Below are 12,952 nucleotides of genomic sequence, written 5' to 3'. Positions count from 1 at the left end.
TGATGCCCAAGCTAACGTCAAAGAACTTGAGGAAGAGGTGACTCATAATTAATTTGCCTATCAAAATTAAGTAAGAGCATATACAATATGAACATGTCATTGAAGATTCCAACAGATGTTTCTCCAAAAGAGCCTGAGAACTACATCACTTGAATGTTCCTGTGTAGCCTTCAAAGAGGGCTGTGGATCGCCAAGTTAAGGAGCTCGGAGAGAGCACGGGTTGGGCTCACTGAGGATGGGGTCTGATGCAAGTAACGGGCAGGAAGCATGAGCTTTCAGAGAACTGATGTTGCTTTACAAAGTGTTCTAAGTAGTTCTAGAACAGAGACACATCTATCAAAGATGATTGCCTTTGTTAAGTCCACAGAATCAGAAAAGAAAGGTGAATGAAATAAGCAAAAATGAGAAAATTAAAACCCAGAACTCCAGGAGACAGTGCTTAAAACATTTCCGAAAAGAACAAAAAGCTGGGCCTGAGTCTGAGAGAATGAAACTCTATGCACATTAACAGCCCATGCTAAGGAACGGAGCTCTGATTCTGAGCACCCAGCATATGGACATTCTTACAAACGAATGACTGGCTGGGATACTGTGGCTGAAGGAGCTGCCCTTCCCTCCCCATCACTAGGGACTTCCCCTTCCCTCTTCCCTGATACGAACTCTGCTCCTCTGCTGGCACTGATCTCATCCCTTCCACACATCCTGTACAACCAGAGCTCAAAGGAGAAGTAGAAGAGCTGTGAACTGACCTCATTTCTTCACCAGGCCGCCCACTGTCCACCACCAGAGCTAAATTCAGACAGCTGCTTCCACTCCTTAACCTTTCACCCTTAGAACTAACGGAATTGTGCTGCCCCTAATTTCTCAGCCCTTTTCATGGCTAACAGGTCTGTGTCCTTTCTTCCCGTCTTTGCAAAAATAGTGTACTATGCTAGAAAGGCATAGACAGGCTTTGGCATGCAGAAAGTCCTCAGTTCAAATCTCAGTTTACCACTTGCTAATGGTATGTTTCTAAGTCTCAGTTTTTTCACCTGTAAAATGAGGGTCAATAGTACTTACTTATAAGATTGTTATGAAAATTAAATACAAAACTATATTAAAACCCTTGATACAGCAACTCCCATATAGCAGGCACTCAACAGACGCAGCCATCGCACCCTCTCCCACTGCTACTGCCAGCATAACAGGAGTCCTCATTCTTTAGCTTTAAGAGCCTCGGCTTTGCCTGGTGCCCCAACTGCCCACCATGGAAGTACAGTGGAACCTCGTTTCTCAAACTTAATCTGTTCCTGAAGGCTGTTCGAAAATCGAATCATTTTTTCCCATTAGAAATAATGTAAATTGAATTAATCTGTTCCAGAAGCCCAAATGATTCCTTATTTTAACCTTTCTTATAAACAGTACATGTCTATTGTACTGTTTAACCTATAATAAACACTTTAAAAACAAAAAGAACATGAAATGTAAATTTAACAAAAAGGAAAGGAAATACAGTAAAGATGAAAATTTTACAATAATTACAAGTAGCATCAAAAGCAAAAAAACACAAAAATATTCACAGCACAATATCCTGAGATTTTAACAGTGGTAAATTGACTCATATTTTCGCATTCTCTCCTTTATCTGTCACCTGAGAGATGCATGACTCATCATACAGGTATCAGCATAAAGGGCTGTCCAGTTGAGAAGCGAACTGTTCGAGATGGGAGTTGTTCGAGAAACAAGGCTCCACTGTATCTATCAGTGGCCTGGGTGCTAAGGAAGTCAAAGGGAGCCGAGTGGGAGAGCAGAGGATTAGCTGTGGCCAAGGCTGGAACCCTGCAGTAGGACTACAAACCTGTTCTCATTTAAAAACATGGCTATAAACCATGGTTCACATTCCATAGTGGTATTCACATGACAGTTGAGCTAATTACGAGTTATCGGGACTTCTGCAGACTGTCCTGGAACCTAACCAAAATTTATAACTTTGTTTTAAGGAGAAGATGCTTCCCTAGGAGTTCCTACCAGAGACCAATGTAAACTCTTCTTAAACTGGAAATTACCTCCCAACCTCCTTCAAGAACCATGCGGGCCAACAAGAAAGAGAAGTAAATAAACATTCACTGAACAACCACGATGCACCAGACATTAAGCTAAATGTTTTATGCTTAGAGTGATGTATATTTATTATGAATAAATATCATTTCGTCTGCACAAAATGCAATGAGGTATTTTTATTTCAATTTTACAAGAGTGGTAACAGAGCAACTTGTCCAAGGCCATATCGTATATACCAAAACAAAGATGGAACCAAGGTCTAAATTATCCCTGTGCAAATCAAGAAAAAACAATTTTAAGAATAAGCTTGGTTTAAATAAGAGAAAGACATGAAAATACAAATTCTTTCTCCAATGTTCCACAATAGCAACATCTTAGCAAAACCCAACAGGTACAGCCTACATAACATGTACCTCTGAGACCTGTTATTCCTGCAGCACCATGCTGGAAACCACCCTTGTCCCTTTTCCAGGCCAGCAAGCCCCAGTGAGGGAAATGCTGGTGACGGGAGAGGCGTGTAACACACGCAGGCTTGCAGGGGACAGCGCTACAACAGCTTCGTCTGGTGGTAAACGGGAAAATGCTTCCAGCCCTGGGCTCCTCCGGAACTTTGTATATACGTACAGCTTCTAGCAGTTTCCATCCTGGATTCTAAGTCCTGGGGAAGAACTATTTGACAAAAGTAGATACCCAACAAGTAAAAGCTGTGGAAAGAATGAATGGATCCTTAACTCTAGAATTTCAAGCAAAAACTGTCTCTGTCTTTCCTAGTTCTAAATGGCAATTCCATGGGAGTTCAGAAGGAACCTGTACAAAAATATAATGATAATTTATACAAAGAATGAAAGTGGCCGGTTCCCCTCTGGGAAAGCCAGCACCCTCCTGGTTTGAGTGGACCGATCATTCCACAGCCCGAGGGACTGATAATGAGGAACGAGGAATTGGAAGTAAGTATCCCAAAGTAAAGGTCCCACTGCAAAAAGGCTCTGAAACCCTGGAGTCAGATTTCCCCCCTTACTCTTCTACTTCAAATTTGTCACACTAGAAAAAATAAGTCTCCTTTTGTCACTAACCAATATAGCAAGCAGCCTAATTCATAAAGCATCACTGTAACTGTGCTTCTCGGTAGAAAAAGATACTCCTTCTCAACCAGTGCACTGGAATACTTTGGTACAACAACAACACATCAGGTATATGACTGCTGGCTTTCTTCACACGTCTCCGACAACTATTCAGCAGAAAAGTGACAAGGTCGGTAAGCCACAGGGGTGGGGGGCTTCGGGGGCAGCACTACAACAGGTGGTTGTGCATTATGTTCACCAAAGTGTTTCAAACAGAGATGGATGAACATGAAAATATTCACAGCACAATATTAGTCCTGGCAGGTTCTCAGGAAGGGCAGAGATTCAAGTTTGGGAGCAACTCTTAAGAATGCTGATCTGGTGTCTCTCTCTCTCTCTCATTGATGTTTCTAGCTCTCTATCCCTCTCCCTTCCTCTCTGTGGGGAATCAATAAAATATATTTAAAAAAAAAAAAAAGAATGCTGATCTGGAACAGAGTAACACTACTTTGGAAATTTTTCAAAGCTACCAAACCAACAGGTAGGCATAGTAAAACAGCAAGTATGAGAATAAGATACACGAAATTAGAGTCAGAATGACCAGTGTCCCTGTGGAAGGAAAAGACAGTGTCTATAGCAAGGCTCTGGTTGGTTTATTTCTGTCCAAGGCAAGCATGTGGAAAAAGCAATGAAGTACCGCCATGCACTGCTTAATGACGAGGCTATGTTCCGAGAAATGCGTCCTTCGGCGATTTCTTCAGCGATTTCTTTGTTGGCAAACATCATAGAGTGCACTTACACAAATCTAGCCTACTGCACACCCAGGCTACAAGTGGTGTTGCTGGAGTACACAAAGCTACACAGCCAGCCGTATAAAAGCACAGCACATACAATGATGTACAGTACATAGTACTTCATAATGACAATAAACGACCATGTTACTGGTTGATGTATTTACTATACTATACTTTTTATTGTTATTTTAAGGTGTACTCTTTATACAAAAAAAAGTTTGCTGTAAAACAGTATGCTGTGTTAGGCTAGCAGCAGTCTCACACATCTCGTGTTTACTGTATGTCTTGATTGCATCACATTCTCCTGTGCTTGATTTAATCTCATGTTTTGTACAGTAACATGCTATATAGGCTTGCAGCCTAGGAGCAACTCCAGCCGTGGGAAAACTACGGCCCGCGGGCCAGATCCGGCCCATTTGAAATGAATAAAACTAAAAAAAAAAGACCGTACCCTTTTATGTAATGACTAGAGGCCCGGTGCACAAAAATTTGTGCACTCGGGGGAAGGGGGGGGTCCCTCAGACCGGCCTGTGCCCTCTTGCAGTCTGGGACCCCTCAGGAGATAACGACCTGCTGGCTTAGGCCTGCTCCTGGGTAGCAGAGGGCAGGCCCAATCCCTAGGTGCAGCCCCTGGTCGGGCTCAGAGCAGGGCCGATTGGGGAGTTGGGGCGCCTTCCCCTGTCATGCACAGAGCAGGGCAGATTGGGAGGTTGCGATGCCACCCTCAGTCACGCTCAGGTTAGGGCCGATTGGGGGGTTGGGGCACCGCCCCCTGTCACACTCAAGGCAGGGTCGATGGGGAGGTTGTGGCGCCATCCCCTGTCACGCACAGAGCAGGGCCCATCAGGGGGGTTGGGGCTCCATACCCTGTCATGCACAGAGCAGGGTCAATCAGGGGATTAGGGAGCTCCCCCCTGTCATGCACAGAGCAGGGCCGATCAGGGGATTGAGGAGCTCCCCCCTGTCACTCACAGAGTAGGGCCGATAGGGGAGTTGGGGCACCGCCCCCTGTCACACTCAGGGCAGATGGGGAGGTTATGACTCTACCCCATCACACACAGAGCAGGGCCCGTGGGGGGGGGGGGGGGTTGGGGCGCCGCCCTCTATCACCCACAGAGCAGGGCCGATCAGGTGGTTGGGGCGCGGCCACTGTCACACTCAGGGCAGGGCCAATGGGGAGGTTATGGCTCTACCCCATCACACACAGAGCAGGACCCGTGGGGGTGGGGGGGTTGGGGCGCCGCCCTCTAACACCCACAGAGCAGGGCCGATCAGGTGGTTGGGGCGCCGCCACTCTCATACTCAGGGCAGGGTCAATGGGGAGGTTATGGCTCTACCCAGTCACACACAGAGCAGGGCCCGTGGGGGCGGGGGGGTTGGGGCGCCGCACCCTGTCACATACAGAGCTGCAGGGCGATCAGGGGGTTTGGGCGCTGCCCCCTGTCACGCTGATCCCGGTGCCGGGAGGCCTCGTGGCTCCGCTGATCCCGGTGCTGGGAGGCATATTACCCTTTTACTATATAGAATAGAGGCCTGGTGCATGGGTGGGGCTGGCTGGTTTGCCCTGAAGGGTGTCCTGGATCAGGGTAGGAGTCCCCACTGGGGTGCCTGGCCAGTCTGGCTGAGGGGATGATGGCTGTTTGCAGCTGGTCACACACCCTTCAGGGTGGGGGTCCCCACTGGGGTGCCTGGCCAGTCTGGCTGAGGGGCTGAGGGCTGTTTTCAGGCTGGGACTGAAGCTCCCAACCGCTCCTTTTTTTCTTTTTTCTTTTTTTATTCTGGGCCAGCTTTAGCTCTGAGGCCTCGGCTGCTGAAAACAGGTTTCTGGCCTTTGTTTACCGTCTGTATTTGATACAATGTTGCGGTCCAGCTGGCTGAAGCTCCCCTGAGTAAAGCAGGTTTCTGGGGTTTTTTTAGCTTCTTTATTCGCAACATAGTTGCTTAGAGTTGCAGCTGAGAGGCTGGAAAGTCAGGCGGGGAAGTTGGAGTTCTCCTTCACTAAAGCAAGCAAGCCTCCCTGTTCCCATCAGCTGCCTGGCTGCCGGCCGCCATCTTGGCTGCCAGTTAATTTGCATATCTCAGCCCTACTCTGTGAGTGACAGGCGGATTAGCCAATGGGAAGGGTAGCGGACGTACGCCAATTACCATGTTTCTCTTTTATTAGTGTAGATGTTTACTTTGAATTTATATTAGTTCACACAAACACTCCATCCATGCTTTTGTTCCGGCCCTCCAGTCCAGTTTAAGAACCCATTGTGGCCCTTGAGTCAAAAAGTTTGCCCACCCCTGAACCAGACAATAGGAATCTTTCAGTTCCATTATAATCTTTTTTGTTAATGTAATGGGGTGACATTGGTTAATTAAATTATACGGGTTTCAGGTATACAGTTCTACAATACATTGCAGCTCCATTACAATCTTATGGAACCACCGGCTCTTTGTTGACCGGTCCCTCTTGACAGAAACATTGTTATGGGGCACATGACTGTAACAGGTAAGCCAACTACACACAACAGAAAGCAATGCAACAATCGGGGTAAACAGGAAATTCAGGCTAAAATCTGACTCAGAAAAATAAGCTGCCTAAGAAGCCAAGAAGACTAACTAGTTTTCAAATGATTAGATTTCTTAAGAGTAAGAGAATGGGAAATGGAGAAAAAGACTAAGTTTAAAAAAAGAAGGGAGGGGGAGTAAAGAATCATGGAGAGTGTTACCAAATAGTTTATAAAATGAATTTAAATGCCAAAAAATAAATAAAATCACTGTGAAAGCAAAAGCTAAGGTAAGATGGTACTTCAGGAAGGCAAGTCTTCTGAATGCCTGGTCATTAGCAAGATTTTAAAAGACTAAAAGCCACTGCTGCTTCTCTCTCAGTCCCCAACCTACCCCACACCTACTGAATTCAAAAACAGGTTATAGAATCTTCCATGTAGGCCTCATCGATTGAATGGAAAAATGTGGTGAGGGGGAAAGTCCAGGGAGCTAAATCCACAGTCCACTGAGCAAGGGTTCATACTAGTAATACCCTTGACCTTGTCCTACTCAACACGATTATCAATGACCTGAGACATGAACAGTAAACCAGGCTTGCCAGTAGTGCAAAGTGGGAAAGTGACAGCTCATATCACTGATTGCATAATCATTCCTTCCCTACCGCGTCCTCTTCTGCCTAGATCAGCATATCCCAAAATGTGTTCCCCAAAACACTGACTCTGGAAATGAAACTGAAAAATAGTTTCCCAAGTTCAAAACATTTGGAGAACTCTGCCTTTCCTTCCTTCTTACTTATTGGCACATCAAAAGCTCTAAGAAACCCTGTAATAATCAAACCTCTGTCCTGATTTAACGTTTCCCTAACATTTGCTCTTGAAACACTTTCACTAGTAATCATTAACACTGATGGGCCCTAAACTATGTCAGATTTTTTGTGCTAAAAAATGATTCAATCCCCTTGAGTTACTACTGCCTTACCACTCTTCCTCCAACTACCATATTTACACACATACACATACACAAAACTTGACACTTCCTGCCTCCCGTTTCCTCACCACCCACCTATTTCTCCATCACTCAAAACTCAAAATCTGGCTTCAGCCCCCAGGGCTCTACTGAACATCTTCTCATGATGTGATCAACTGTGCAGACAGCAGGACGAATGGCTCCTCTTGGGCCCTTCAATCCCTCTGCAGGGTCACACAGAAATATTCACACAGCCTGGAATGCTCTTCCCTCAGCTTCCACAACACTGCATTCCACCCATCTCTCTCTATGTGATCTATGGTTCTCTTTCTAACCCTTAAATTCTCAGATCAACTCTTACTTCTCCCCTGAGTAAACTCATAGTGGTTTGAACTACTGTCCCTTCATGGATCCACAATTCTAATCTCAAGCCATTTCCTCGACTTCAGATCATAGTTCCAATGAACTTCTCAACATGTTCACCTTCATTTTCCCCAAGGACTGTGCATTTAACATACTCCAAACAAACTCATCAATTTCTCCTCTTCTTGTCTTCTTGAATTCTGTTATGGAATCGCCATTCCCAGAGGGGACAGGGGACAGCAGTCAGCTGCTTTTTCCTCAGCATGCACACAGCACTGTGAATATGCCTCTGTTAAAGGACCTATCACAATGGACTCTAACCACTTAGCTCACTACCTAGACCTGAAGTTCTGCCAATCATGAAGAGATCTGGAACAGAGTAACCCTGCAGCCCCTATGCTAAGACACAGAAGAAACTCAACACACTTGGAAAATTGGATGAATCCTTTGAATCATACCCAATTCATGACTCAATCTTCAGACTCTCATAACATACCAAGTTCTCTTATACTGCAAGAAAAGCTCTCAATTTTCTCCACATAAAAGGCCACTATCCTTCCTCAGACTCAAATGAAACCCCAAACCTAAACTACAACTATCTCCTGTCTGGGCAATCAAGGAACCAGTTACCTTTTTAAAAAGGCCACTCTAACCATATCACTTCTTGGTTCAGACACCTTCATGGTTTCCCTCTAGTTCCAGAATACAGTCCAAACTCCTTAGCATGCTACCACTGCCTTCCCTATCTTGATCTCTACTATCTTTCCACCTTTATCTACAACTACTCCTATGTTCTAGTCCACACTACAGCCAGTGCGCCAAATTCAGCCCACTGCCCATTTTGTAAATAAAGTTTTACTGGAACATACACAATTGACATTTTGAGCCACATAATTCTTTTTTAAATTTAAAATTTTTTTTACTGATTTCAGAGAGGAAGAGAGAGCTAGAGCTAGAAACATCAATGATAAGAGAGAATCATTGATTGGTTGCCTTCTGCACGCCCTCTACTGGGGATCAAGCCTGCAACCTGCACATGTGCCTTGACCTGGAACTGAACAGTGACTTCCTGGTTCATAGGTTCAACCACTGAGCCACACTTAGCCAGGAGGGCCATATAATTCTTTGTTGTGGGTGGGCTGTCCTGTGCACTGTGGAATATTTAACAGGATCTTTGGATGCTACCTATGAGATTCCGATAGCACTTGCCCCAGGTGACAACCAAAAATGTCTCCAGACATTGCCAGATGTATCCTGGGGACAGAACTGCCCCAAATAAGAATCACTAGTCTGGAGGTTTCCAAGTACAAGCTGAGAGTATGATGCCGTTATTAATAAAATACATACTATACAGTAATTGTTGTACAGTGTCCAGATCAAGAGATGAGTCACACAGTATTCAGTGCTAGTGGACTTACACTTGTGAGATTATGCTCAATTATGAATTTTAAGAGGAATTTGGAAACTGAAATTCATACAATCAAAGGTGACCAAGCTGATGATAAGCAAGGGGAAAATGTCATAAGAGGGATCTTTAAATAAATGGAGGGATTTAGCCTGTACAGGTGAAGATGAAGAGAAATCCATGATCTTTAAATATCTGATGGGTTGTCCTTTGAAAGGAAGGTTTAACTTGCTGTTGTTCAGGAAGGCAGAACTAGAAGGAGTGGGCAACTGCAGGAAGGTCGATTTTGGCTCCATATAAGTAACAGCTTTCTAACAATCAGAGATGGCCAATAAATCTATTAGGCTGAGCCGTGAAGCACTGTGCCCTCCTCATTCTGGAAGTGGTCAAGCAGAGCCAGGTAAACTGATGTCAGAGATGCTATAGAGATTACTGCATGGGGTAAGGAGGTGGGACAAGATGGTCTCTCTAGGGCTCCTTCCAGCTCTGAGTTCCTAAGGCTACCAAAGGAAAAGCCATATGTCATGAATGCCTCATTTCAAGACCTTCATTACAACAGAAAACTATTTTGCCAAACAATTTACCCTATGTCTATTCAGTAACCTTTTACATTTAGTCCCTGCATTGCAACTACCAGTGATCTATTTTTTTCTAATTAACCTTCAATTAGTTCTTATATAATGTATATCACTAGCTTTAAATCACATCTTTTATTCTGCTAATAATCACCACCTGTACAATGTTTTAGTTTCCAAAACACTGTGACATGCATTACCTTACTCACACTAGCCAAATAAAAGCATGAAAACTTATTTTAGATAACCTGCTCTCATTTAGTGTCTCTTGCCTAAATTTTTTATGAAAGAAAACTAGCCTTTATTATTCATTCAACATTCACTAAAAAAAACATATTCCAGCAGATACTCCATCTCCAAAACAAGTCATTTATATATAACCCAGAGGTAAGCCAGATCTAGTCATTCCAGCATCAGAAATATAAATGTACTTCAGTGAGATTTCTATTTTATTTATGATTTGGGGAGGAATATGAGAAACATTATACTTTCGTTTTCCCAAATTTCAATGTAGCCTTACAAACCGAAAGTTCCAGAGTCACAACAAAACGTGAAACATGAATTACTGACAAGAAAGCCATTGTAGGTCCTAATGGCACAGACTCCTTTACTTCTCGCTAAAATTGCCACCAAGAGCTGTGTAAGGACTTTCCCCAAAGCCAAACTGAGCCCTCACCCACCGCTTTACTTACTTCTTTACGTTTTGTTTCTGGACATTCCGACTGCAGAGTGAGGGTTGCACCTTCGATATTTCTTGGCATGGGCGTGGAACCAGGGTTTATTGTTAAATGAATCTGATCTGGTGAGATAATGTGTTGCACATAACCCTGGGACATTGCTTCATGATCTATTAGATGAAAGCCCTCTTCACCCCCTACTAGAAAAGGCAAGGGTTCTCCACACTGTCCATCATCATCTTCATCCTCCAAAGTGCCAGGGTCTTGCTCAATAAGAACAGTTGTCCTATCGTATACAGTTCCAGATGAGGAAGGCACCAGTCCGTTTTTATCCACAAACCTGAGCATCCTGTCACCAGGGGTCAGCTCATCTTCCTCTGCCTCAAAGTAGATGATGCTGTTATCTGGACTGTGTTCCCCCATGGTTCAATTGTGCTCAGCCCAATTGTGAGAAATGGAAAAGTAATGACTTGTCTGCAAAAGAACAAACCAGAGTTAGAGCCACACCAGCACCTCGGGACCTTCTCAGCAACCACAGGGCTGTTTTCCTCTCCTTTCAAGACCAGGTCGAAGTAAAGGAAAAATCATCTTCCCTGGGAATAACTTTTTAAGTTTTACTTTGAAACCATCAAGTCATTTTAAAAGCAATGCCTTTAAAAAAGACAACAACACTGAAGTAAAAAGTAGCATTTCACAAGACCTTCCAAGTGTGCTTTAATGCCAAACAATTGGAAGGTTGGTCAAAATACCTAAAGGGGACTGAGGGGCAAAACTGCTTCAAGTCTGAGTTGCCATAAATCTTAAAAGTAAGGAAACCTCACTCAAATATGACCCCAAATTAGGCCCGGAGGCAGTGCAGTCTATAGTGGAAGGAGCGGAGTTTTGGAGGCAGGGTCACCCACCTACAATGTCCATCTTTGCCACTTACTACGTGGGGAACTTTCCTGTGCCCCATTTTTCTTACGCGTAAGGTGAGGCTGGTCATTCCTGTCCTCTCAAAGTTGTTATGTGAAGTAAAGGAGATAATGTACATGACAGCAACAGCAAAGGAAACAAGTGTGAATTCCTTCCTTCCTTCCTAGAACAGATGGTTCAGCTTGAGTAGAGGGGCTGATCCTTAACCAGACGTGTCTAATGAAAACAGTTCTACCTCCTAAAACAATCTGGAGCCCAGCAGAAGCATCCTCCTACAGCGTGCTCTCTGCAAGGAGGGAATGAGGAGTTGTTGTTTCCAGGGTCCCTAGCACAGTACACTGACACTGGAGTCCGGGAGATGTCAGCCAAATGAATGGAAGACCTGCAGATACACTCTCTTGGGAAGATTTGCTCTCTTGGGAAAAATACCAAATGTGAAGCTTTCCCGTTTTGGAATAGTGATTTACCTGCAAACACTGAGGTTCTACAAATGTGAGTTTGGCAGGCAGAACAGGGAACTGAAAAAATCATCCCATCACTTTTGGTTTTCAGCCTGGACTTGCACTTTATCTTTCTCTTCTGCTCTGGATTCGAAGGTGAACCTTGTACGTAGTGGGGCCGCTAGACAGGGAGACAGGTACCAGAGACAGGCCGAGGGAAGAACCGCCCGACCCCCTGCTCTGGCTTACGCAACCCGGTAGATGCACATTTCGCTGCATCTGTGAGGGGAGAGAAGCGCACGGGGCCCCACCGGGCTGCCCAGGCGCCGTCGGCGGCAAACACAGACCAACTGTCCGAAACAAACAAGACCAGGAGGTTTGAGGATGGCAAACGAGGAGTACAAACAGCACCCCTGAGAGGAGGCTGGGAAAGGAACCCGCCTGGGAGAGCTCCCAGCCTGGGCTACCCGGAAAATCTGAAGACAGGCGGGGGGCTCCGACCCTGGCGAAGAGGGGCAGGGTCCGGTCTCCATGGAAACAGGGGAGGGGGCTGGATACCCATCCCCATGGAAACAGAGGAGGGGTGGGGTCTCTATGGTGACCGGACTGGGGTCTCTACTGGGAAATGCTTCAGGAAGAAGCCAAGGTCCCGCGCCCCCCGGGAAGTCCCCAGCCCAGGTCACGTCTAGTTCCGCCTTTTACCTCCGCGGCTCCCGGCAACGGCGGCAGCGACAGCTTCTCCTCTCCCAAGCGGCACCATGATTGCCCCCGCCTTCCCCGAACGTCACTTCCGCTTCCGCTTCCCGGAGGAAGGAGGAGAGCCGGGTTTCGCCTCTCCCTGGCGCCGCTGGTTGGTGTAGGGGGTGTGGGGGCTGAGCTCGAGCCTCCAATTGGCGAACGAGAGGGGCGGGGCTCCTGGCGACGTAGCCGGACGGTGAGCGGGTCCCGCGCGGGGAAGTGCACGTCGTGTCCGTCAGGGCGTCTCTCCCGCGGCGCCAGACGCAGGGAAAGGGGATCGAGCCCCTACTACACTAAGCCGAAACTGCTTCAGTACGGCTTGCGCTGCCGCCTTCGCCATGGCAGCCACCAGCGCCACAGAAAAGACCACAGTTAGGTATCCGAATTCCGGCTGGGACCCGCAGGGGGGCATGGAAGGCTGTGGCACTCCCGCCATTTCTCCTCATCACCCAGCAAAGTTAATGAACATAAGCCGGAGGGTCCGA

At 45.9% G+C, this 12,952-nt stretch overlaps 1 protein-coding gene across 2 annotated transcripts in view; it reads right to left on the bottom strand.

Moving 5' to 3' along the window:
• MTF1 (metal regulatory transcription factor 1) overlaps window positions 1–12,523 on the bottom strand; it is a 41,964-nt gene extending 29,441 nt beyond the window's left edge. The window contains exons 1-2 of one of the 2 annotated variants that reach the window (XM_081086844.1): window positions 12,432–12,523; window positions 10,390–10,848 (exon numbers count right to left, since the gene is read on the bottom strand). In XM_081086844.1, the coding sequence (XP_080942970.1) occupies window positions 10,390–10,797 (408 nt within the window). In that variant the 5' untranslated portion in view covers window positions 10,798–10,848; window positions 12,432–12,523. The remainder of the gene's footprint in view (window positions 1–10,389; window positions 10,849–12,431) is intronic. The other variant, XM_081086845.1, reaches the window with a different exon arrangement.
• Between the last annotated feature and the right edge of the window lie 429 nt (window positions 12,524–12,952).

The sequence above is a fragment of the Myotis nattereri genome, assembly GCF_964212035.1.
Source record: "Myotis nattereri genome assembly, chromosome: 3".
NCBI classification, from domain to species: domain Eukaryota; kingdom Metazoa; phylum Chordata; class Mammalia; order Chiroptera; family Vespertilionidae; genus Myotis; species Myotis nattereri.
The sequence above is the reverse complement of the archived record's forward strand: the minus strand, read 5'-3'. Positions and strand labels throughout refer to the sequence as shown.